A 27,342-nucleotide genomic window follows, 5' to 3' on the forward strand; every position below is an offset into this window, starting at 1 on the left:
TGGCTCTGGAGATTTTGGGTGTGAAGAGGTGCGGCCCCTGATTGACAGGGCATGGCTGGCACAGCCTCCAGCATAGGCACAGCTGTACCAGCCAAACCTGTGGATTTTGGTTGTGGGGTAAGGTGGGGCGAGGTGGGGCTGGAACAGATTCCACTGGTGAAATCTCAGTTTTAGCAATACCCTCCGCATCCCTGTTAGAAACGCTTCTGCAGTGCAGCTATCTCAGCCACGCGCTTACAAGATGGAGGCGGCTTTGCTCAGCCAGCTGCAGCAGGAAGCTTTTTGGTAAACAAAATGTTTTGTCACAGTAACGTCTGGGTTTTTTTCTTTCTAATTTTCCCAGTCTGTTACTGAAAGGTTGCTGTTACACGTCACAGCTGGGCAGGTAAGCATCTGTTAATGAGTAATTCTTGTGTCTGATATCGACATTGATCTGGTCCACATTTTGCAGTGTAATGTCATCCCCTGAGTGGTCTTGCTCGGAGCTTCTTGTTGTTGCTATATCATGCTTTTTGTTAGCTCCTGAAGAGAAAGAGACGGGAAATGTCTGGATGGTAAATCATCTCTGATTACAAGCAACGTTGGATCAGCTCCTCTGGAAGTGCTTTTAAATGCTTGCTGAGTACACCAGTGATCATCTCTGAGGGCCAGGCACTTTGTAAACTCTTCACTCCCTGTGGTTTAGGGAGACTATCTCGTTACGTGGCATTCCCATCTACCCACAAAGACATTAATGATTAACAATGATAACAGCTCTGCTTACTTAGAAAACTAAAATACCCTAAAGTCAAGTAAATCGAAGTCCCTCGTTGCTGATTCACCCTCCTGCCTCAGCCCAGCCCTGGAAGATTCCCTCTGCCAGGCAAAACCTTCATGAGAGGAGAGCAGAGATGAAAGTCTGTGCTCCTTTCACTCTTGTTTTGGCTCTGACTCTGAGCAGTGACTGTGCAGGGATGGTAAGTCTGAAACTTCTGTTTCGGAGTGGTGGATCACCTATGTGCTGACTGGCAGGACAATGTTGCCTTGGGGTTGGATGAGTGAAGCTGCAGACCAGATCGAAAGGAAGAGTACTTCAAAGGAAAAACCAAAGGGTTTTGTGAGATGACAGCTCACAGCAGTGCTGACTAAGCGGGGGTCCTGTAGGATAGCTGGTCCCATATCTAGCTGTATTTAAAGAAATTGTTCACACTGCTAGGCAGGAAGAACCGGGGGGGGGGGGGGGGGGAAGTACCACAAAAATTGAAATACTTTGAAAATGCCTCTCAGAAACGTGTTGACGCAAGAAGGTACCTGATGTAGCATGGAAGAAGGGTGCTACCCCCACCAGACTGTACTGCCACCTGGTAACTAACTGAACATGCCAGTATAGGTGACCATCTCATTTCAAACCTCTCCCTGTTTTCATGCCATGGTCTTCAGAGTTTTAATCGTGTGCTTTGTGTCTTTTTTTGGGTATGTGTGCAAGGCAACGCTGCTGAGCATGGTTTGATTTTGCTAGTCTGCTTAAACCCCACTACGGCCTGGCATCCACCATGGACTAGCAGTGCAACTAACAGCCTGGACCCTCAGTCGTGTGGCTTTATGTTTAGCCTTATTTCACTAGTTAGGTCAAGACTAGCTCAAATATACTTAAATGGTGCTATAATCCTAACTATCCCAGTGAAGTGCAGAAGTATTGCCTTAGATATTGCAGGTGGGAGCAGAGAGTAATACCCACAGTGCCTAGGAGAAGATCAGCCCTGGCTGAAGCTGTTGCATTCTGCTCAGTGCTGGCAGTCAGTGTAGAGTGCAAAACCCGTTTCTGCCTCAGAACTGTTCAAGCCCTCCCTACATACCTTGGCAACAGCTTTGTCTTATCCCTTAGTTGTTATGCCCCCTATTCACTCCTACATTCATGATGTGCTGCTGCTCTGGCTGCTTTTGGGATATTTTTATTTTGCTATAGTTCAGCTGTCAGCACCTTTGGTGGCAGCAGCACTTTATGTTTATTACCGTTTTTTATTATTTCCCGTGGCTTAAAACCAGCTCAGCCTAGTGCTCTTTGATTGCTGATTGAGGAACCCAAATAAAGCAGAGGTTGCTTTTTTTAACTATTGCCCTGGGGGGGATACAGCCAAATGACAGGAAAAGTGAAATGCTGGGATACTATCTGTAGCTGTGAGCTGGCCCCATAATGCATATATGCTTCAGCTGAGAGAAACAGGAGGTACGTCCCTTGGCAATAGAAAGATACAATGGAGCAGAGCTTTGGCCTTTTTGGAGCTGCACTGGGTTTTCCTGGTTTAACAGAGAAGTTTCACGAGCCAGTGTTTAAATACACTCTTTCACCAGACTATGCCACAGCGAAAAATCACATGCAAATAACGAGATCCTTGCAGAAGCACTGGGAGAAACACAATTTCAGGGCACCCTGGAAAACACGTTTGTCTCTATAGGATGGTTCCCAGAGTGAATTTGTGTCTCCAATCCACATTCTTTTTTTCTCTTTGTAGCACTACAAATCTGTGGCAGGAAGAGGCTCAAAACATGAGTTCGCTCACCCACAAGGTACAAAGTCAAATCCAATAGGTTTCATGACAGTAAGAGTGATCTGCCTGTCTGTTTCCATGCTGTGCAAGTCAGTAGAAAGCCTGTCTTTGTTTCAACATGAATAAGGATTATGGAACGGTTATGCCAATATTAATTTATGTGTAGAAGGGAATTTGGGATTAACTTAGGAAACTCAAGTAATTTTCCTTCAGGTGCAGATTAATGGGAAGGTGCTGATGGAATTTTAGTTTGTCGGAGCTGGCGTGGCTTATATTCACTGTGTGGCTGTAGATGTGCAACTCCCTTTATTTTAATCAGAGCTGTGTCTGCCCTGTGACTTTAAAGCACATAGATTCTTTGTATATATAGGTTCAATATCTACCACAGCCCTTGATCTGTCTGTGAGAGAAGGGTTTGAACCCCATGCATTTTGCTGGGTTGCATTTTTATGATGGCACCTAAACAGGCAGACGCTCTGGCTGTGCACAGGCATTGCAGACTTCCATTTTTAAAGCTTTCATTGTCCTGTGCTTTTGCTGTTAAGGATTACATGAATCAGATCATTAGTGGTGCCTTTATAGCTCAGAGCAGTCTTTAATGGCCTTTGGGATGCAATATGTCTTCTGAATGGGGATGTGTTTTCACAACTATCCTAACTTCTTATAATGGGAGGTATCAGACAGAGAAGGTAGATATCTGGACATTTGCATAATTAGTTCAGGCAATGAAAACCAGGCTGAAAAGGGGATAGCAAAGGGACTGGCAGCAGCTATTTCACATTGACAGATAACGGCACAGTTGGGGCAGATAGACTGACTATAATTCCAAGTGATTAGGATGGGTTTGGACCACAGGCATGGGTTAGTTTTTCAATAACGCTAATAACTGGCCTCAGCAGCTCTTTGAGATAACAAGCCTGGGCTTGTGAGGGTTAACAGGTATCACAAGGGTGTGCAGGAGCCCCAGCCATCATGGAAGGGGTAAGGTCAGGGCAAGGAGCAGTTGTACATCATCACTGAGAAATGGAAATGTGCTGTGCTGCCAGCTTGGTTGTACACCCTGTTTCTCTCTTGGATTCCCATTCACAATCCTGGCTCTCAAAACTGATTGCTTTTAGTTCAATGGTTAAATAAGCTCTGACTGTTTTTCATTGTCTTTTTTATCTTCAGTCTCTCTCACTCTCAAGACTCATCTTGAAGGATTTTTTTCTGCTAGACTCCCACCATCCCTCCTTAGACTCCCACCATCCTTCTTTAGACTGCCATCGCTGATGTGGTGAACACAAAACTTGCCCTTTTTAGACACTGGTCCCATCAATTTCTCCCCACTTGTAAGAATCTGCTTATCCTGAAGGGAAGGTGGTATGAGCAAAATTATCCGTCTTCCCCCAACCTTTAAAACCTTCTTTCTCCTGACTGTTTCTATTTCAGTTTGTACTGTCTGGTTCCTTAATTATTTTAAACAGATGTTATAATGTGATATGCAGCCTGAAAAGATACTACTTCAGAAATCAATTCAATATGCTATTACAATACTACATAATTAGAAATTATAATTACAATTAATGAATATAATTGGTATTTGCTGTACTAGAAATTGCAATATATTTTGAGCTGAAATGGTCTGAAATCTTTATTCTACTGCAGAGCCCATTAATCTTTATTGATTCAGTGATTTCGTAGGATTTTCAGTCTTTTCTTATGCACTGGAAGTTGCAGAGACAGAGTCCAAAGTACAGCTGAAAAACTTGAAGATATATATCTTAATCATTTCATATAATAATATATAATAAATATACCTGAGTGTTGCTTTTCAACTGCATGATGAGTTTTTTTATTCTTGTATTTCAGTGTTTACAGAGGATGGAATTTTATGCAAATTTCCTTTCCGGTACGGTGGAAGGTTTTATCACTCATGTTTATCAAATCTATTTTCCAGAAAGAAATGGTAAGTTAGCATCGCTTATAAATGAAGACAGCATTCAAATGAAAATGTCATATTTTTAGTGCTTTAATCTTGTTTTTAGAATAAGTAACTTGAGCTTGCTGTTGTGCCCAAGGAGAGCCACGCAGTCCTCCTGCTTGTGGTCATGGCCCTCAGGTCAAGGCTCGTGCTCGGAATGGATGGAGCCCACTCATGGGGTCTCCAGGGCCACTGAGAGCTCGAGAACAGCAGAAAGGTTTCCTCCTTGGCCTTTATACTGGGATTGCAGCTTATATGAGTGGCAAGAAAGGGCAGGAGCAATGAAACGACCTGGTAGAAACCCTCTGCTGAGGGAGAAAGGAGAGATATAGACAGCTCTAAGAGATGACACTCGGTTGAGGAACTGATTTGTGTGGGGCATACTTCTACCGTGGAAAGTTGGGGTGTGTGTGTGTGTGTTCATCCCTAATTTCTACCCAGATTGGCCCCAGGCCCCTTTTTGACAGCGCAGTACCAAGAGGTGAGGTATTGCTCCTGTTTGTTGGGCAACGATTTATTCTACTAGTGTGTTTAAGGCCAGGTCTTCTTATTTTGGGCAAAGGTTATTGTCTTACATCTGCAGAAGTCATTAAACATATTCATTATTCATTCTGGGGCAGGGGCAATCAGGCGAGAGCCCTACCGAAGCAAGCGCTGAATAAATAAGACTGACTTGGCAAATGAACCTATCTAATGGGCATGTTAGCAGAAATCAAAGTCACAAAGCAGGGTACCAGCAATATGAAAATACATGCATGGATGAGCTATGTGAAAAGCACATACTTGTATGTTTTCAGGGTGGAGATAGTATTTTATAGTTTATTTTACTCACCCGTGCAGGGCAGAACTCTCATTTTTCGTACTGAACTGTCTAATATTTTCGTGATTGGTGTCACCTTTCTGATGGCACACCTGTTTTAAGTGTAAGTGCTAGTGCAATGTAAAACAACACAACACATACCTTCCTACACAAGTAGACGTAGGGCTTCAGGCTAGGAGACTGCTTCTGAATTTTCCCAACATCCATAGATGCAATCCAGATAAAAAAAGCCTCCAAGAAACAAGAATTCAAGAATATCTTAAATGAAGGGAACAGGAATAATTTTCCAGTTTGAAGCCTGTCTTTGATGAACTGTAGCCACAAAGAGTTTGACCTTTGCATCCACATGAAATGAAATGCTTAAGATGGATCTTGTTAATACATGACACTCTGTGTATTTGCTTTTAGTCAGTTAGGCCACAGAAATGAAAAAAAAATATAATTAAAACCCTATGAATAGATGGGATCCAAAGTTAGAGCATGCTTTAGAGCTGACCTTGGACAACTTGCTCTCACGCTTCTGATTTTTTAAAAGCCATTTACAAGCAGGGAGATGAGGAGGAGGACAGCTGGAGCTGTTTGGTTTTGACAGGCCATTTCACCCCATGGCCGACCTTCCGGCCAGTGTTTATTCTTCTATCATAAGCTAAAAGCAACCTGATGTGTGATTTCAGGCACAGGAGATGCTGGGAAAAGAGCCCTGAAGAGCAGTGGGGAAACCTGCTCTGTGCATTTTTGTGTGATTTGGCGCTAACCTGTGCTGAGCTGATGCTGAATAACTGATCCCAGGGGACCTGGCGGGCAGCAGGTGAGGGCAAGGCTTGTGTCCTTCCCGCTCCTGCCTGCCTGCTAGCTGCTAGTAAGGATGGAGATGACGGGAGGCTGGATGCAGCTGCCTCTTTGGGGGCACATGCAAGGAGACCACACCAGGAGAGTGCTGGGTTAGGCACTCAATGAGTCTGTGTCCTTAGTCCTCAAGTCATACTTTAAGGCAGGACTACAAGTAGGACTTTACAGTGTAAGCCAGAACCTGCTGCAATTGGCTTTAATTTTACTATATGTTTTCTCTTACTACATATGACACAGATATTGTGTGCTAGCCCATCATATTAAGTTCAATAAAAAGATAGTCCTCCAGCAGAAAGCATTTAAGAGCAGTGTCTATCTTAATACAAAGCTGAATATCTCATTTACGAAAGCTGCTGTGTTGATTTAAAGGGCTAAAAGTGGAAGGCAATCAGACACGACCTTGTCCATTTGTAACATTAAATGTTTCAATGTAAGGCAGAGTCCTGACTGCAGAAACCTCCCCCTATTTTCTCTGAGGCAACAAACAAGTTGTATCTTTGTAAATATTTACCAAAAATACAGGAAAGAAGGCAAAATAATTGCAGTATTCAAATAACAAACTCCCTTTAACAGCATCCTGTATCGCATTTGCCATTAACTAGAATCTGTTTTCACAGATAAACATCTTTTTAGTGGCCTCTTACCAAGTACTAAAGATGTCGTGTAAATACGCTTCTTGTATTGAAGAGAAAAAATTAGCTGGAACTGTTGCTATAGTTCATTGTTACCTCTAGAAAGACAAACCAGTGTGGGGGACAGACAAAATGGCAATGAACAACTGTGAAAGCAAACGGGGAGGGTGGTCTGAATCGCAGCCAAGCCGCAGCTCCAGGGATGCTGCTAGTGCCCTGCCCCTGTGTCCTGTGGTGGGATGGGTTCCCCCAAGATCCTGCTCAAGGGGAATGGCAGGAGCAGACTTTGGCTCAGATACTGCTGTGAATTGAAAGCTGTTGACTCATACCCTGGAGAATCCTTATCCTGTTCTTCTTGAGTGCTAGTGTGGGTCCCTGTTGTGCCGGGTTGCAAGGGTGGTCTTAGGTCTGTATAGGACAGATATGATCTTAACAACTTCTGTGGAAACAGGAAGATTTGACACTTTGGCCACAGGCTGGAAACAGTGCAAAGGAGGGTGTTTTGACCAGCTGTATTACAAGCTGGAGAGGTGAGAGCGTTCCTGGAAAGGAGGACACGTAGGTTGAGCCAGGAAACATCAGGCTCTGGATTTTTATGGTGCTGCTGGTGGTTGCTCTGGTGTTGGGCAAAGTCCGAACTTCTCTCCTGGTCAGGACAACACCTAAAAACGTTTGAGGGAACTTCCAGGCCTTGAGCATGATGACAGCACCAGGTGTGATGGCAGAGCTCTTTCCTTACACCAATCTGCCTCTGGCTCAAGGCTTTGCTTGCAGTTCAGAATGTCCTCTTATTAAGGCTCCCAATGCTCTTGATGGGTAAAATAGCCCACTTTCTGTTTAGTCTGCTTACTGTTTAGGCTTCATCTGTGATACACCACTTTGTCCTTCCATTCCCATGTCGTTTATCATGCATGGGTTTAAAATGTTTTTTAAATCGATCCCTAGTAGTGGACTTTTCTAGTATAATTAATTCAGTATCTGTGTCTTTAAATTTTCACTTTTTTCTTAGCAATTCTATGTGACATGCTGATGTAAATACATTTGTTATCTCACAAATTTAGAGAATGGGCTCACTTACAAGTAGCACAAAGAAATAATAAGCCCATTTGACTGGTCTGGCTGCCGGAGGTGACATCCCATGAGACTGAAATGTCATCACATTTTTTATAAACCTCCCAGCATAAGAAAAGGTTTTAAAAAGAAAAGGAGGGAGACTGGTGAAGTAGTTTTGAGGGTGTGCTAAATTTCTCCCTGACACTGAGAGATTAGTGCTGGAAAATGTAGAAGGTTTATGTGAACTTGCAGGAAGCCTGGCACTGAGGAGGCAGCCTGGCATCGTGAGGGAGGATCAACCTCTTTGTAGTCACTGCAAGGTGATAGGGAAGGAGGGGACTGCCTGTGAACAGCATTGGGTGGGAGGACCAGTGGTTTGTAGAAAGCTGGTGGAAGAAGCCTCTGTCAGGGTCTCTGATAATAAAAAACATTTAAGAGGGGAAAAATTGAGTTCTCCATTTACTTAGAACTTGGCTGCTGCTGGACAGATTCCAGAGAGTATTAGGTTGCATACAAATGGGTTTTTTTTGCCCTAATGATCAAAATTTGCATTCTTTAGGTGTATACAGGGCCTTTTCCATTTGCCTCTTCCATGCTTCCCAGCATAATGTTGCTCAGCTAAATCAACAAACACGTCAGTCAGAAAAGTTTGGATTCTCCTTCCCCGTCATGGCTGGCACAGGTGAAGTGCTCAGTCAGAGATGCTTTTGCCAACAATGACACAAGCAGTGCTGAGAACCACTTGTAACATACTCCTCACCTTGATCCTCACATGTAATAGTCCATCCTTTAAAAAAGCACAATGCCCTTCCCACCAAAGGGACACGGAGAAATTTCCATCGACTCCCAGCAGTCACACAGGCCTTAATGCCTTTGAGAAAGCAGACTCTTTACGTATGTGTCAAGTGAATCTGCTCTAGACTACCAAGTACCTTTCTTGTTGTGCACCTGATGTAATTGAGTCACCAGACTTAATATATGTGGCCTGTTCAGATGCTCCATAAGAATTAATGCATTTTAAATAGCACATATTATCTAATTAAGAAGCAAAGTAGGGCAGTTAAAATGGTAGACACACTCTACCATGCTTGATCTACTTTGTGATGTCTTAGGGGGAAAAACTTTTGATAACAAAACTGTTCAAGGTATGGTAAAAACACATAAAAATAGATTATCAGGCACATTAAATTAAGCAAACACCCATTTCTTCCAATGCCATGTCACTGATTATTATGCTCCATTAGAACTGGTTAGGGAGAATGTTTTAGTGGACAATGCGTTGGGACAGGACGTGGACCTCCAAGGTTTAGCCTTGGTTCAGTCACACACTCTTTGTGTGGCCTTGGGGAAGCCTGCAAGTCCGCTTCTGCAAATGGAGAATAGCAGCTTGGTGCTCCTTGGAGTGCTGTGAGCCTGGGAGATAACGGATCGATGAGAGCAGGAAAAACGTGTGGATAAACGGCTGTCAAACTTTGTCTCGATAGGATTCGCACGGGCAGAGTGGCGTGCAGGATTCAGCCTCCTGCCCTGCAAAAAGAAGAGGTTTTTTCTGTGTGTTTGGACACCACCACCCTGTCAGTTATTTCCTCATTTCATCTGTCAAGTTAAAAAATAGGAATGATTTGAAGGAACTAAGTGCAAAATACATTTGCTTGAAAGCCATTGGAAAGTCCCCCTGTGGACAGTCTCCCGCCTCCACAGATTATTAAAGTAACTGAAAGGCATGAAAAATAGGTTGGATCCTGTTTTGCTGGTTCTGTGATGAATAAAGGAGACATAATTTATTTGCCTTTGTTTTGGTTTTTGTTTCTGTCTTTCATTTTCTAATCTTAGAAACAGAAAGAAGGTTGGGTTTGTTCTGGAGGATTTGTTGGAGATCTCAGATCCTGCTTTCACATCTCCTTCTTAATCTGTACTTAATCTGAGACAAATAAGGCAGAGCATCTTTACCAAAAAAAAAAAAAAAAAAAAAAGCTTATTTTTCCTCTGTTGTTAAGGGAGTTTGAATGAAACAGATGCTAAGTATAAAAAACCCAATGAACTTCCAGGTTGCCAAAGCATTAAGGCCATATAGCTTTAGTGCCAACATCCAGGTTGTTTAAAACTGCAATAAACTGCACCTTTAATTTTTTTTAGGTGTTCAACAACACACAACTATGACCGGGACAGGAGATGGGGACACTGCGCTTCGTTGCCCAAAGACCACTCAGGTAAGGCGAGCTGTTGCGGAGTCGTCCCAGATACCTGGCTCCTACCTTCCGTGCCTTCAGTGGTACTTTAATCTTCAGTGATACTTTAATCTGCCGTACGTGGAGCAAGCCTTCATGTTAACTGTTTCCGGGATTGCTTGGTGACTGTGCGTAACCATAGCATTAGGTTGTGAATATCGCACAGCCTTTAATTCACTCTTTGTTGACTCACTTGGAGTCACAGAGAGAAATTATGGTAACGCCAACACGGAAATCTGAACTCCTGCTGGAGCTGAGCACAGACGTGATTGTCTTCTCCTCCCTCATGACTTGGAGGTGCCTTTTAGTTTTCCCTTCATTTAATCAGCTACATTTTCTGTCCGTTTGACTAGTTAATTCTTTAGAAGGTGTAGAAACATTTCACACCCTGTATAACACACAGCCATTACTTCCAGCTGTCCTTCCTGACCTTCAATACTGGACTTCCTTGGGCTTCGGGCTGTGTCAGAGAAGGCAAGAGGACAGACACATTGATTGCAGGAGTACTGATGCACAATGAAAGGGTTACTTTAGTTGAGCAGTGCTATGGCATCGTGGTGCAGTCACTACACTTTGATGCTACAGTTACCTCATTGCAAAGGTCTGTCTAAAATGGGAAGCCAAGGTCTGTGGCACAGTCTCCTCATATAAGACACTTTAACTGACACACTGGGTGAAAGCACCATGTCCCGAGCAGTTCAGTGGGTAGCTTGCATTCCTGTCCTCAGCAGTACCTAGATGACTGGTCCTTGCTTGTCTCTGGATAAACGTGTTTCATGAGCTGGATGCTGGGGGAATCTCATTTTAAAAGGAATACATATAGCTAATTCTCGATTTATACAGCAACAGACCAGCACTGAAAAATCAGGTGTTGCACTGATCAGACTTGATGCCCCTGAGGTTTTTCTTGGATGTGTCTAAATGCTGATCATGTTCCTCTTTTCTCCATCTCACTACTCTCAAATGTGACCTGTCTTGTTTAGTCTGCAGGACACGACCAAATGCCCTTAGATGTTCATTTCCCGCTTTCAAACGAAGAGTATTTTCCACCATTCCCTTGCAGGGACTTCTCCGCTGTGTCAGGAGTCTTATTGCCAAGCTGATTGCAATCTACCTGAGTGCTTGAAAAGCCAATGTATGCTGAATCATGCTGACAGTCTAAAATTAAGCAGTGCACAGCATCATCATTTTAAACTTAACAACTTTAAATTATTTTCCAGCCTGGCCTTAAAACAGATTAACAGTAGATCAGAGACAAATGACCTAACCCCAAAACAAACAGCAATATAGGTGCCTTTGTAATGCAAGTATGTCAGACATGAACATAGACTTTATAGACTGTTCACGCTTACGAGAGTCAGGTTATGAGGGCTGCACGTACTCATGAGTGCCCTCGCAGTGCATGAAATGTTGGAAGCTGTAACTGGTGACTGCTTCAATCCCTCAGTGAAACACCGTCCCAGTGGTGGCTGGCTGACTCGAGGCTTTTCCAGTAGCTGAAGAAGGAGATCTCCAAACCTAGTGTTGCATTTCTGGGGGTGCCTTGTCCCACCTCTGTCCCTCAAGCTGCCCATTGCCCTGCCAGCTCCACTGCAGCTATCTCCGCAGCGAGCTGGCTGCCTGCAAGCCTTTTCGAGCTTGCTGGCTCATTTTTCCCTCTTACCCACCCCAGAGCTGGCTAGGGTGGTTTGCAACAAGAAAGCCATCCTGTCTGCCTGCCCCTCAATGAAGGGTATCTCTGTCAATATACCTTAATGCCAGTGGGGGCTTGCCCTGGCTACTGTCGGGTTTTTGCTTTGTTTTTTGTTTTTTGGTGGTTTCCCCCCCCCCCAGGAAAAAAAAAAAAAAAAAAAAAAAAGTTGTTATATATGTGAGAGAGGAAAGGAAAGAGAAAAAAGGATGTGGTAGCTGGGTCACTGCTAGTTGTTGCAAAGAAAAGACTTTATTTCTGGAAGCATTAAGAATTTTGTAAAATTAAACACAAGCTCCTTAGTTGTTAATCTATTTATAAACATAAGTCTACGTGGTTTTTTTTTAAGCAGCAAGCACTCTATTTGGACATGGAAAATGTTTAACAGCTCACCAGCCACAGCTTAAAGAGGAAAGGTTTATAAGGCGGTTGAAAGGAAGAAGCAGCAAAACAGCTGAAGGGAATTTCAAGCAAATGGGAGGAAAGTTCCCCTAGGAAAAAAGAAGTCAAACTGAGTAATGCTGATCCTTCAAATGTGGAAAATATATGATTTTGTTGGGAAAAAAATCCACTAAAATATTAAATTTTGAGGGGAATCTCAACCACTTTACTGATATTTGAAAAACAAGAAAAAAAAAAAAGAAATTTCAGGGAGAAAAAATATCCTTTGGCCATGAGAGCTTGGTAAGGGGAGTGTGAATTGGGATTTGGAAGGAGCAGCTTGAAAGCAAGGATTGAAGCACGAACTGCCCCCAGGCCCGGAATACCCTGTGTACAGGGGGACTCAACTTGAAACCATTGCAGCTGCTTGCAAATCAATGTTAGGCGACTCTTAGAGGCGTTGATCCAGAAGAATACAGCTGCCATATTCAAGAGAAAGTTCAACCAAAAAGCCTTTAGCCTCAGGATGAAGTGAAGCTCAGGTTTGAGGGTGCTGCTGGAGGGAGGTGTTAGTGCTGCACTGTGCAGAGCCAGAGCTTGCTCCTTTGGCACCTGAAGCCCTTGTTGAAACTTCCTTAAAATCAGTGGGTGCTTTATCATCGCCTTCAGCGGGTGTTTGTTCAGGTTTCCAGATGATCCTCCACTCTTGCCCGGGAGATTTCTGTGGAGACCATGCGTATTAGCTGCCCAGTGTGAGTCCCTTCACACACATGGGCCAACTGGCCTTGCACGTGTGGCTCGTATATATGTGCATATATGCATGAATGTGCAATGCCCCTATGTGTGGGACTTCCAGATCTTGGGCAGTCCGTTAGGACCACTGCCAGGACTACTGCTCTGAATGTCTGGAAATCTCAGACAAATGGTCAAAACCCCAGGGAGGCCCAGACTTGGGAGAAAAGTGCCAGATGGGGAGGTTTTTTTAAGAGACATTTGGACTGATATGGAAAGGAGAAGTAGAGCAGTGTGGGCTGCACAGGCAGGAGGAAGAGGCATGTCCCAAGAAGGGCTCTGGGGAAGGGCAGTCCCAGTTCTGGGAAAGGTGAGTAACAGAAATAGAAAGTTTTTCTGGGAAGATATGGGTAGAAAGGCAAGACAAGGCTACTGCTGGTTTAGCAGAACCTCAGAGAGGTGAAGCTGCAGTCAAGGTGGCTGCTAGCAAGCACAGAAGGTTTTACCTGTGAGGGCTGGGAGGTACTGTGGGTGGGTTTAGACACTGGCTGAACAGGCAGGGATTTGGCACTCCCCAGTTAATGGTGGGCAGGATTCCCTGCAGGGAGCTGTGACATGTCCATGTGCTTATGAGTAGAAATTGTTCCTGGACTCCAGGAAAGGTGAGGAAGGGACACAGAACATCCCAGGGAGGTCAGCTGGCGTGGTGAGTGGGGTGTAGTGAGGGACTCTAACTGGGAAAGAAATGGAGGACTGGAAGTGCTTTTTGCAGATTTAACAAGGGTACAAAAAAATGAATGGAGCACTGCTGTACCAGAAGATGGCTTGGAGATCAAATAATGGTTTGGATGTGATGGGAATAGGAAATATAGGATTTTCCTTTGAGTAAAACATTACACCACTAAAAGTTTCATAACTATCAAACAGCAGGAACAGTAGGAATGTCACTGCCTTTACTTGCCTTCCCTTGATGTTATCCTGGAGTGAAACTACCAGTGAATACACCCAGACCTGCTATCTGATATTAATGACACCTCTGTATTCTGAAGTAAATATTTTGATCCATGCAGAGGAACCTCACATTTACGCTGCTGTAGCAAACTTCAGGATGTACCTTTCATGCTTCACTTCAGCCCTTTATGTGTGTGCCTGTGTTTCTATATGTTGCATCCCATGCTTAGGACCACACTCTAGCTGAAGGACTACCCAGACTGAGCAACTCTAGAGTTGCCCTTGCAGAATTGGACTACCTTTTAAAAAAGGAGATTCAAATGCCTTGAAGCTGCTGGGCCAGCTCTGTAGCAGGTGTAAAGCATGATGTTGGTTAACTTCAGGGGAGATAGATCCCTTGATGCTGCCTGAAGTCACGATTGTTGCCTGGCCAGCAAGACTTGTACAACTTTTGTACTGCAGCCTGACAAGGAAACCTTCTCCTGCAGGAGTCTGAGGGTTGTCCTGGGACATCCTCTCCCCTCCCACCATATTTCCCCATGATTTAGAGAACTGCCTAGAAAGAGATATGCTAGACCGGTCCTTGCGTGGCCTGGTTTGCTTGGACGTGTCCTTCTTTTGCCTCATACTTTTCCCTTTGTTCCAGCTATCCATTAGTTTTAGACATAATCCAAAAAATCCATAGCAAATTCTTCTGTCGAGGGTTTGTCCTTCGTCTGACTTGAAAGGGAGGCGCATCATCCCGGCCCTTGGTTTTGGCATGCGAAACGTGCGGGGCACCGCTCCGGGCGGAGGCAGCGCCAGCCTTCCCTGCCCAGTGTAAAGGCACAGCGCCATCTGCCGGGCACTGCTCCCATCGTCTTCCTCACCGCCGTGGCAGCTCCGGCAACTTCATGAGTGCCTGGACCTACCACCTCTGGACAAGTTCCTCTGAGGGACAAGGTTCAACTCGGTGATTTACTCTCCGGTTTTTAAAAGCTGGATAAATAAAGCTGCTATACAGCTGGAAACAAAACCAAGGTAAATTGGTTGGGTAAACTTTGTTTTAGGTTAAATAGATGGTATTAAAACCACCACGGATTGAACCGAAACGGTTTATGTAAAGAAGCCGATGCCTGACAGAGCAAAGCATGGTTTCTCTGGCACCTATTAACATCAGCTTCTTGCGTGGCCTGTCTAGATCACTGTGCAAACAACCCCTGCCAAAACGGAGGGACCTGCTCTCTCAGCCATAGCCACAGGATGTACCACTGTACCTGTCCCGAGGAATTCACAGGCAAGGACTGTCAGATGAGTAAGTATCTTCTCCCATGAGTGTCACAACATGACATATCAGCAGTAAGTAGAGCTCATTAGTGTTCGCTTAATGAAAAGGTAGTGCTGTTGTGATGGGAGAGACCACTGCGGCGTGAATGTTTGTGTAGGTGGATTTCAAAATGGTTATGACAGACAAACCATTACTGACAGGACAGCTGAAAATAGCTTGATTATACAATTATAAATCCAAGCATTCTCTGAGCCAGTGAGGTATTAAGCTACGAGAAACACAAAGAGCCTCTTACGCTCCCTTTGCTGTTTTTAAGATTTAAATATTCCTTACATATTTGAAAATTACTAATAATACCATCTAGTAGGTAAGGCAGAGAGACATGAAAAAGCAACAAAATTTCAAGTGATGCCTTATCTCTTATCTATATGTGCACATGGGTCTGTTACAACTTTTCCTCTGATATCAGATTTGCACCTGGGCAGCTACTCCACCTTCAGGGTAGTCCCTGTCAAAGGAGGAGAGTCAGGCCAAAAGGCTTTGTTGGGTTATTTTTCCAGTTTTATGGTGGTGTCACTCCCAATTTACTGCATGTCGAGCAAGGAATTAGGCTTTTACACCGAGGGTTTTCAAATGTGCTCGCTGTTGTTTAATGAAGGCTTTGCACAGAATCATAGAATTGTTTAGGTTGGAAAAGACTCTTAAGATCATCGAGTTCAACCATTAACCAACACTACCAAGTCCACCACTAAACCATGTTCCCTGTGGCTCTAGGCTTCTCTCCCAACAACAGGCAAAGAAGCCTTTTTCAATCCGAATGCTCCACTCTCTCTAGCATAACCCGTCATCTATGGATGATGCAGTAAAGTGGGACAGATACCACTGATTCAGTTTTTTGTGTTTACTGAATGAACTTGTGGAAGGGCTTTAAGTAATTGTGGTGCTGTCACGCTCCTAGGGTTTTGGAGAAAGCCACATCTGCCTCGAGGTCATTGGAGCTGCTGCTATGGTGGCTTAGTGCCTCCACACTATGGACGTTGGCTTACTTGAGAAGCACTGTCAACAAACACGTGTCTGCTCAACGGGAAAAAAAGGGATGAGCAGGGAATGATGGAGGTTATGGTGCCATTCCTTGCAAAAAAGTAACCTCAGAAAGCTTGTGTTGTTTTTTAAACTGTGTTTCAGAGAAATGTTTTGACAACAGTCTCTACGAGTTCTTTGATGTGGGTATGAGCTGGTCAAGAGTCCAACAAGGAGCTGTGGAGCAGTGCATGTGTGTGGATGGCCAGATCGAGTGCCAGAGTGTTGAACACAAAGGTAAGGCACTCTTTTGTATTACAGCTATTGGCCTGCATGGAGTGGGGTTAAAGGACAGTGAGAATATCAAAGCCATTTTTGGCCCAGCATACCCGTTCCTGGCCAGGGTGATGCTTATGTTGTGAAGCCTCCTCCTTGCTTTGGGGCTGCCACGTGGCCAAAGCAGTTGGCCAGCTCGCTGCAGGGCATGCACTTTGGTTTGTCACTTCTCTGATGAAGCCATTACAGCACTTCCCTTTTGGAAGGAGAGGTGGTGGGAAACAAACCATATGCCTCACCTATATTTGCTCTGTTATGGCTATTCTGTTACTCTGTCTGGCTGACTTTTACCTTGCCCAGATTCCCAAGTAACTTACAGTACTGAGTAAGCTTCATAAAACCCCTTTGAAATAGGTAGGTGCTTTTATTCCCACCTTATAGAAACGGAAACTAAAGCTTGGAGAGCTAGCTGGTGGCTTTCTAGGACATTGGGAGTCCATGGGAGAGCTGTGAAACTTGATAAGACTTAGTACTTCCCAGTCACAGATTCTAAAATATTTAACTGAGCTCCCTGCTAGATACATTATTATAAATTTTAATGCAGCTCAGTGGCAAACTTGGAATTGGCAGAACCCTCTACACAGAAAGAAGTGCTAATGCCATTGCCGTCACCACTAGTAATAAAAATCACCGCCCCCATTTTACCTATTCTTAATTGATTATATCTTTCAATAGCTAGGCTCACATTATCCAATGCAAGTGAAAACAATGAGACAGACCTCAGTCGGCAGAAATTAGCAGAGTTTCCTTTAATTTCTATGAAATGTAGGGCTGAGATGAGCGAAAAAGTAAGAACTTCCCCAAAATGCTTGTGCGTGGGAAGGTGTACTAAAGGAAGTTCGAACGGACTGATTCTCTTGAATAGTGTGTACCTTTGGTTTGATCTTTGGTTTCTGCTTGTAGGTTGTGTTTATGACCCTTGCATGAATGGTGGAGAATGTAAAATGGTTACCTTCAGTGGGAAAACGGTCTGTGATTGCAAAGGAAATTATGCAGGAAAGTACTGCAATATTGGTAAGTTTAACAGCCTACCAGCAGGCAGGAAATTTGGAGTTTTCATCTGGATGCGAAGCTGGTGTTTCTTTGCCTCTATTGTATTCTGCCTTTGCAGACATTTCTTGTAATAACTGAAGAGTCACACAGAACAAGTGTTTAATGTATTCCTCCAGTGTAGAACACAACACACTCTTCACCACCAAGACCCTGATTCTAAAAATATTTGTTCGTGTCCTTTAGTCCATGGAAAATTAAACACAGAAATTTTAATCTGATTACTCATGCCCGTAAAATAAACGCATGCCTGCATCTCGTAGGATCAGTCAGAGATCTGAACTCTAGTGCAAACTCTTCCCCACAGATCCATGCGTCTTCTCATAAAGTAGGGATTTATACTCTGACAAAATCTAGCAGCTGACTGTATTTGGCAGCACTAGATTACTGTGGGAAGCAGAGCGAAAATGCACACCCTTTGTTTGGGTTACCTTGTACTTTAAATTAATAACATGTTTAGCCCAGTACCACTTACTTAAAAATCCTTACTTGCACTGGTGGGTGAGGGCAGAGAAAGCTGGTTTTTGGTGCCTACGTGTTAATTTTGTCTTGCTTCTTATTAGATGCTACATAGTTTCTGATATAATTTTCCTCCGCAAGATTTAACATTTCTCACTGCAGGGATTAAATCTGCTTGTAAAGCTTACCTGCATGTTAAATTCTCAAGTTATATCAATCAGTGGTTACTTTTCAAATTCAGCAGGTTTCAAGCATGAATTATAAAGACCTTCGGTCATACCGGCCTGTGAACCCATCAACTCACTGGCTGTGGCTTTCTGAGTACATAAATCCCAGGGCTCATCAAAATTGAAGACAAGACTCCTGGTAGCTCTGGTGGGCACCTAGTTGGTTCAGCTGGGTGGTGGGGTAAAAATACATAGTAATGAACACTGGAATTGGTATCTGATATTCTTTTTTGTTCTGATGATTAACAAGTGGTGTAGGCATTGAAAAAAAATTATCCATTTGGGAGACCAGCAGTACAGCTGAAATAGCAAATAGCAGGAGTGAATTGGCAAACTGAGTGGCATATGAACTGGTCCTGAGGTTTCACACTATGAATTGTGTGGAATGGGCTTGTGACTCTTCTAAGTCCTTCATAAGGAGTGATATTGTAGCTCTGGGTTTTTTGTCCTTTAGTTGCCCTAGGGAGATTTGCCCCAGGCTTTGTGAATGCTGGGGCATGGATCTGGGTGAGGGGCTGTGTGTGCGTGGCACACGTGTGTGCATGCTACCTGGTGTCCCGGGGAGGACTGTGCACTGCTCATCTTCACATGAAACTGCTTTTCAAAATGCTGTTTTGTTATGATCTTCCCCTGCCCAAAGCAGTAACGCTGTGCATAAACATCCACCCAGCACGGCCTGGATTATAAATAGTTTACAGTGTTATTGCTGTAATACTGGTTTCTGTCTCACCAGCTTAGAACAAGAAATAAGCAGGTGCTCTTTGATTACTTGAAAATAATACAGCAAACATTTGGTTTGCTAAACAAATGGCTTTAGATGCTTACAATCCATCTGCGTTCAGCTGCCTAACACCCCCACACAAAACAGGAACTGAAGCATTTTGTTTGTGTGTCAGGGCCTTGCAAACAAGTTTAAAAAAGAAAAAACCTCTTTGCCAGGGTTTAGTCATTCTAAATTAATACAAATAAATTAGTGCTGGGGTCTATAGACCTGGTAGTATCATCACACCAGGGCAATGGCATTCTGGTGAAAGCACTGGGAGTTTGTGCTCTCAGAGCACATAAAACTGATTTTTAAATATATTTCAGATTAATTTTTTCTTCAACGCTTCAATTTGATGCTGTGAGCACAGCTGGCTTTTTTCTGTTTTCCTTTTTTTCTGTCTTGTATACTTTTGCCTATCTAACAGGACTGAATTGTGAGGTTACCCTTTAGTCTGAATTGCTTATGGTTATAATGCTTGATTCCAAGAAAGTTATGGTCTTCCCAAAATGTACTTTAATCTAAATTATTCATTTATCAGGGCAACCTTAAACCCAAATTGTGATGCAAAAATATCATCTTTTTAAAGAAAAGAAAACAATCCATTTCATAGACAGTAAGTACCCCAAAATGTTATTGGGCTGCGATGTTTGATGCCTCTCTGATGTCTGCTGCCCTTGACTTCTACAAAGAATAACCAGCCTTCATATGTTTCTAGTGGAAAACTGGCTAATTTGTCTTGACATCACACTCACAAATATTAATGAATGAAGTGCCATCCTGGGCCAGATCACAAGTCTAAGTACTACTGCAGCTCAAGCACTGGTGAAGTAGAGGGTGACTGAGGAGTAATGTAAGTAGCAGGCAATCACTGAGAAATACTTCTTGTAATTGAGGATTTTCTTAGCAGATGGCTGGACCATCATATTTGATAGACCTTTACCTGCTTTCCATGAATTTGTCTAAACTCTTTTAAAAAAATCCTTTTTGCTTTTCCCTTTCACAGCATGCTGTGTCAAGAAGTTCCAGAAATTAAATAGATGTGATGAGAAACAGTATTTTCTATTGTTACCTTAAAACCTACTGCCTGGTAATTTCATTTCCCTGCTTAGAACAGTGAGTAACAGAGAATAATCATAACTTTTGTGATTTTACAGATACCTATTTATCTGTCCATTAGTTATTTCTTTTTTTGGACTACAGGGTCCCTGTCAGTACTCAAAAATCATCTTTTCACTGATCTTAAAATTCTTTTGCAAACAATCATTATATATACATATATATATATTGCCAAGCCATTACCATAATGACAATGTATCTCCTAGCAAATTATGAGCTGACTTAAAAAAACATATGGGAGGTAATAAATGTAGCATAGGAGATATCTATAAGAAAGGAGATTGATATAGAAAAGACAGCTTTTAATATAGATTTCTATTCTTTGTAGTAATACATTATTTTCTAGCTCTTCAAGAAGAAACCTTCGGTACTAAAGAAAGAACTGCCATTTAAAAAAACATTCTGAGACAGTTGATATGCATAAGCTTTCAGTGAAATTTAATTTCAAACAAAATTAGATACATCATCAACAAATCCCTCCCCAAACATGCTGTTTAAAATTTCTCAAGGATCCATTTTTAATTAAGTTTAATTCATAATAATTGCCCTTAAATATGCACTTATTTTCAGAAATAAGGATTTTGTATTAAGAGAGTAGCCACATTCACTTTGGAGAGAGAGTTCTTGCTGAGAGAACTCTGAATCCAGGCTTTAGGTGAAGATTCAAACTCAGGTACCCAACCATGAGTAGCAATAGTTGTCTCTTTGGACAGGGAGTTACAAAAAGGGCCCAGACCCAGCCACTTTGGTGGTGATAAATATGAGGAAGAAGTGACACCTGAGAAGGTTGTGAGCATGATACTTTATCTCTGGCCCAAGTTGGTATAGGGAGTGGAGAGGAAACTTTTTGGGAGGTGTTTCAGAAATATTTAGCTTCATTGGAGGTGATAACTTCTGACAAACAGTTATAAACCTATAATTGTAGTTGCAAAATTACTTTGACATTTCATGTTTCTTTGAACAGTCAGGAGCCATGGCAGATGGGTTGGGTGAATACAGAGGGACACATAGCTAAAGAAAGAGGGGAAGCATTTTGGACAGAGGACAGATAATTCATTATAATAAGTGTTTATGCAGATGTTAAAGGCAGTTGAAGGTGAAGGAAGGAGATGTAGAATTATTTTTTTAAGGGATTGGTGCCTTTAGGTTTCCGTGGTTGAAAACCCACTATGGCATTCACCTTATGTTGACCTTAATTGATATGCAAGTGGAAACTAATATATATTTTGCCCCATTTCCCGGACAAAAACACTTCCTTCTCCTTAGCATTGCTTTGGTACTGTGTTTGGGTGTGGGTTGTTAGTAAATTTGGGGAGTCATTTGTATTTTTAGGTTTATTCTCGATTTATTGGAGGGTATGTTAGCTGGGTACCTTTATTCTGCTTAATTAGTTGACAAGCCTTTTCCTGAAACATTTAGTCTCTATAGGTGGCTTTGTTGTGTTACTGTTGATCAGAGGAATAGCTGGTAATCATGTCTAGATAACTGAGGTGGGGTATAACACTACATATTTCAATGGTTCATCAGCTTTCAGCTGGATTTTAAGGAGTCTAGAGTTACCCTAATCATTGAGCGGTACACTGTTCCTGACGGCTAGCCGGGGTTTATTTCTGGCCTGTTTGTTGTACTAGGACTCAGCAACAGTTTGGGGTGGAACTATTTGTGAAAAATAAGGTAGCTGTGTGATAAAGTAAGTCAGTGGGTTGGATGAGCTGTGGCAGATTTTGGTGCTTTTCGTGATTGAAGAGGTAGAAAGTGGCACATGGAAAGCCTGTTTGGATTTGTGTCACTATGGTTGTGGGCTGCAGTAGATGGTGGGTTTGGGACTATTGGGATGACTGCACAGAGGATTATATGCCTTGAGTTTTCTTGGGATTAAGGTTTAAGTAGCAATAATGTTTTTGCTAGTATTTTGGTTATGATGAAGTATGAAGTTGTGGACGGTATATTTGAATACGTTTTGTGTTTTCTGGAGGTGGGTTTTCTTTCATGTTAGGCTGTGGGTAATGGAATTATAGGGGTACCCTAGCTTTAAAGAAAGTATGAGTTGGAGTGCTAACTGTGGAAGGCTTATGGTTATGTAAGGAGATGTGGTGGTGTGTGTCAGAAGTAGGCTGAAGATTTTTAGAAAAGGAAGATGACAGAATAGCTGAATATATAACTACATACAGAAAAAAAAACACCTTGGCCACATTTTTGGGGGTTAAACCAGGGGAGTTTGAGGCAATAAAAGAAGTAAAAAAGACAGAACCCCCACCTCTTTAGTGGTTGTTTTACTGAAATGGGGTGTTTGCAGTTTTCTACTGAAAAAGGTACTTCAGCATAGGAAATTCAGCTCTGGAGGCTGGAGGGAGTGTTTTAAATCTTTTACTTCTAAAGAAAGCAGAAGATAATGAGTCTTAACTTCCTGATTTATGTTTACCAATGTTATCTATAATCTACTAGAATGCTTTTGGATTAGTGTTTAGTTTTTTATTTTCTAGGATCCCAGGGGAAGAAAAAAATGGAGTGAAGTACAATAACAAGCTCTGTTGGCTGACAGTAATAAGTGAGTATTCAACCAGTCAGACCCCCACTGAGCTTGGATAAGCAAGTCTGCTACTAAGAGTTGAAGAGGAGTTGTAAGTGGAGCTGAGATGCTCCGTGTTCCTTACATGTATGGAGCATTGGGATTAGTAATAAAACTAGGATGAAAAAGGATAGTATTCCTCCATGATTGTGGAAGAATGGATGGAATAGCAGATAAAAAAGCATCATTATGGTTTGATATGGCTTGGAGAGTTAAGTTTTTTGAAGGGGTAAATTTTTATGGGTCTCCTGGGAGATTGCATGAGGATAGGGCAAGAGATAATAAGGCAAGGATAATGAAGAGAAGGCCTAGGGCGCTGTTGCAGAAATAGTAGTGGTGGGTTGCATTTTTGTCAGATTTTGAATTATTTCAGAATAATTCAAATAATGGTGGAGTTACATGGAGAAAAACTAGGTCTAGTAGACTGTCGCCTGCAATGATAAACAGTCGAAGAGATTGAAAGATGAAGTGAGTGAGCATGGCATTATCAACTAAGAATCCACCTCTTACACTAAGTGCCAGTATAGGGGACAGTGAACAGGAGACTAGCAATAACTGTGACTTTGCAGAATATTAATTATAAGGTGTCATTTATGGAGGTGATAGATGTGAGCAATAAGAGAGAAGCTACTCTGATCTCCCAGTTTTCTTTCCAGGATTAGGAAAATAAAGATTTTGGATGATATAGAGAAAAATGCAAACAAGGAAGGGAGCATCATTTGCATGGAGGTTATGGATTAGTCATTTACATTTGACATCTTGGCAAATGTGGGCTAGACAGGAGAAAGCTAACAAGCTCTACTGTTAGCAGTATAGCATACAGCAAGGATTAACTCTTTAAGGATTGAGTGATAAGGCAAATACCAAGGAATAAGCAAAATATTCTCCAGCCAGAGCAGGAGTAGGTTTGAGATCAACAGACAACTTTTTTATTTTTACAAAGAAATGGTTTTTCCAGGCGTTGGTAGGCACTAAGGTTTCTAAGATGCCTTCTGTGTTCCTACAGTGGTGCCTTTTTAGATTACAAGTCTTTGTTTTAATCCTAGTATAAAGTAATACAATTAATATTGGCAGCTGCTAATATGAAGCAGCTGCTTAGTCCTTACTCTTATGATAGAGTGCCTGACTTGGCAGCTGTGTTAGTTATTGGGTGCTGGTTAATTCGAAGCCATAAAGGTGTTTTTTAATCCTACTTTTTTATTTATTTGAGACATGACAGTGGTAATGGTTAGTTATGTTTTACAGGGGGCAAACCTTCTTTTGAAGTGTGAGGGGATTGACATCTCTCAATCCACTCAATCTGTTCTGCTGTGTAATTGTCAGTTAGGAAGGTGGTTGAAGGGAAGATACAGTAGACATGGTACAGCAGCTTACAGGCTTTCAGCTCACCCCCTGCATTACTGCAAAAATCTCCATTGCATTGTTTGTCTCTGCCTGCTTTCTGCCACCAGCCCATGCTGGGTGCTTCACGTGCTCCAGAGACACCCCACCTCCCCTCTCATTACTGGCTTTCTCCAGAGCAACTGCTCATCCACTGACCGTCATTCATGACTATACAGTCTGTTTCTTTTCCTATCCAGAGACTTACCTTGGGTCATACTCCTAAAACATAAAGACCTACAGGTATATTGAAAAGAATGAAAGCTTTCATTAAGAATTAGGTGCTAATTAGGTGCTCAGATACTCCTGAAAATCTTGTAAGGTAGTACATGCAACAGGTTCTTTCTCTGACAAAGTAATACAGCACTGAGATTTGTTTGTTGCTGCTGGAATTCCCTTACCTATTGACATTGGTCCTTTTAGCTCTATACAGATACCTATTTGATTGCTTTTATGACTCTGTAAATCATAACTATTGTGCTAGAATTGAAGATAATCAATAGAAAAATGAAGTGGAAAAAGAACCAATCCTTACTTTTTTTCTACAATACTACTTCTCTAAGCTATAAGAAAATACTGGCAGAATTTATATATTTCTGGATTTAAACCTTTATGTGAAAGAACTCATCTTACTGAGAAGGTAGATTTGTACATTAACTTTTATAACAAGCATAAATCTCAGTTGATCTAAGTATTTTCAAGTATGAAGGTACAAAGATACGTTGAATAATAAGTACATTTTCTGAAGAACTCTTCCATCAGGATGATTAATAATTAAGACACTGGAGAGGACCTTTTGTAAAGGCAATTGTAAACAAAAAGGGGGATTACCTTCATCTAACATCGTATTTAATAAAAGCATTACAGGTTGGTCAGGGATAAAACAAAGCAGTACTGAATGAAAGGGTTACTTAAAACTCTCTTGTCCCAGGATTAGGACCATTGGGGAAAAATATATCTTTATTCAGGATAAAACAGCTTATGTGTATCTGGAAGGAAAATACAGTCAAAGATCAAAAACATCATGAAAATTCCTAATGAGATGTTTGGGAAAAAAGAAAATCTAAAAGATACGTTGTTTTCTATAGAAAGACTTCCAAAAGAAACTCATAAAAATGTTCAAGTATGTAACTACAGAACTTGAAACAAGATCTGGTGATAAAAAGTCTTGTGAAGTGTTTTCAGGAAGTTAGCAATTAGAACTGGTTGGATAACTGCTATTTCAGGTTGCTTTTAATTTTAAGACCTGAAACTGCTTTCTACTGAAATATTAAAAGGCAAAGAATTGGTGTGACATGCTGATAAAATGTGCCATCCTAACACAACTGGAATGTTTTATGTGAGCTATTTAAACCTTTTGGATTTTAAAAATAAATCATAACAGGAAATTATTTCTAGTTTTAAATTTTAATGACTTTTTTTTTTCTGAGAAGAAACAAACAGTGATGATAGTGGCATAGGTCTGCAGGGTAACTTGAATCTGCATTTGCATCAAAACTTTCATAATCTGAAAGTTTAGGCCATTTCTACTCTTAACATAGTGATTGGCAGTGCCACAGGGAAGTGAATGAACAAGAGGAATACATATATTATGCCCTCCATTACTTTCTTCCACATAAGAAAATGTTTCAGAGTTATAAGAAGTTGCAGAAGCTATAAAGAATTGAGAAGGAACGATTCCCAGTCAAAAGTAATCCATTAAGAACTGTTGAAAGCAGACCACCTACACACCATTTCTGACAAAGAGGGAAAAAAAGATTTTTTTTTCAGTGTTGTAATAGTTCAAGAAAGAGTATTAGAAGCAAAAGATCTATCTGACTGTGATAGTTGCAGAGATTTTTTTGAAAACTGTTTGTCCTGAATTATAGGCGATAAAGCATATTAGGCTTTGCATATACTTTTCAATGGCCTTAGATACATAAGAAATCGCCCTTTAATGAACGGTGCTGTGAGTACCATGGTGCTACTGCAAGCCAGTCAAATAAAGCCTGCTGGAGTGGAGAACAGGCCAATGGAAAGCTACTAATAAAAGAACTGTGTTAACCTTGATGCTTTTCCACAAGATACTAGATGAAGTCACATTACTCCTGCGCCCAAAATACACCTTATAAAACCAGAAACAAACAAAAACCTGCCTAAGAGGTATTACTGTTCCTCTCAACAAGTCCAATACGTAACCTAGGCTTCTTAGTTACAGAAGGAGAACATGAGGGGTAATTTAGAAAGGGGCCAAATTCTTCCAGTTATAATCTTCTGGCAGCTTTAGCTATAAGCAGCAGACCTGACAAAACAGAGATGCATTGGACTGTAAGCCTGGCAGGGATGAGCACAACCTGTAAACACCATCTGCAAGCTGTCCAAACCATTGGTATTGCAGAATATGGCCCTGGTTCTGCACTGAAACAGAATCTTTTGTTTCATCCTCATAAAATAGGCAACACTAAATAATTTCTGAATGTAATAAATACAGTACAAATAAAACCAGCACCTGGCACTTCCCTGGATAAATGAAAGAATTTAGCGTACAGCATTATGGTGGTATTTTCATGACACTGTTTCAGGCAAACAAAGCAGCATAACTTGCAGCTTGCCCAGAAAATAAATGGCAGGGCTGCCAAGAAATGGTTACGATTGCTAGCAGTACAAATTACAGACAAATTATTTTCTGTGAGTTCCTAGATTATGGTTGTTAAAATATGAGTTTGATTTAATGTTATATTCATGTTATAAAGGCAATTTGATTCAGGGTGCAGGTGGGAGAAAATGTTGGCTCATCACTTCAGAATTGTCTGCCAGGCCAAGCTAGAAAGCAAATTTTGCGAAGTATTTGTATGCTAATGCACACTGAAATTCTTGCACCAATCTTCTTGACCTTCAGCTCCCAAATTTATGCCATATGCTTGATTGTGGGTTTGAGGTCTGTTGCTACACTGATGACTTGGAAGCATTACTATTCAGTGCTGTGATTCACTATTTCAGCGCTGGTTGTATGCCCCAGTTCATGTGCCACCTTATTCTGTCAAAATAAACAGATCTTTGGCAATAGTTGTGTGCACTGTGTGGTGTGATAGATCATCTTCACAGTGTGTTTTTCAACAGTCAGGCAGTATCATGATGTTATATATTTAAGTATGTTTATAAGTTTAGAAGAAGATTCCACCAGTCTTACAGATGTCAAGGATAAGTCACACTGACATGGCTGGATAAGAAAACCTCTGACACTCAGTGACAATCTTCTTTGTACATTAGATGGTTTTGTGTTTCCTTTGGGATACTCTGAGCTGTGTTTTGAGGTGTAGACTTTCTGCTCAGTGTAGCTATTTGT

General features: G+C 41.8%; 1 protein-coding gene across 2 annotated transcripts in view; it reads left to right on the forward strand.

Moving 5' to 3' along the window:
* The first annotated feature begins 778 nt into the window (after positions 1-778).
* HGFAC (HGF activator) overlaps positions 779-27,342 on the forward strand; it is a 42,362-nt gene continuing 15,798 nt past the window's right edge. Inside the window, exons 1-7 of one of the 2 annotated variants that reach the window (XM_040593047.1) lie at positions 779-956; positions 2,493-2,547; positions 4,380-4,476; positions 9,982-10,055; positions 15,008-15,121; positions 16,280-16,411; positions 17,354-17,464. In XM_040593047.1, coding sequence (XP_040448981.1) covers positions 891-956; positions 2,493-2,547; positions 4,380-4,476; positions 9,982-10,055; positions 15,008-15,121; positions 16,280-16,411; positions 17,354-17,464 — 649 coding nt within the window. In that variant the 5' untranslated portion in view covers positions 779-890. The remainder of the gene's footprint in view (positions 957-2,492; positions 2,548-4,379; positions 4,477-9,981; positions 10,056-15,007; positions 15,122-16,279; positions 16,412-17,353; positions 17,465-27,342) is intronic. The other variant, XM_040593038.1, reaches the window with a different exon arrangement.

The sequence above is a fragment of the Falco naumanni genome, chromosome 1 (genome assembly GCF_017639655.2).
Source record: "Falco naumanni isolate bFalNau1 chromosome 1, bFalNau1.pat, whole genome shotgun sequence".
Lineage (NCBI taxonomy): Eukaryota > Metazoa > Chordata > Aves > Falconiformes > Falconidae > Falco > Falco naumanni.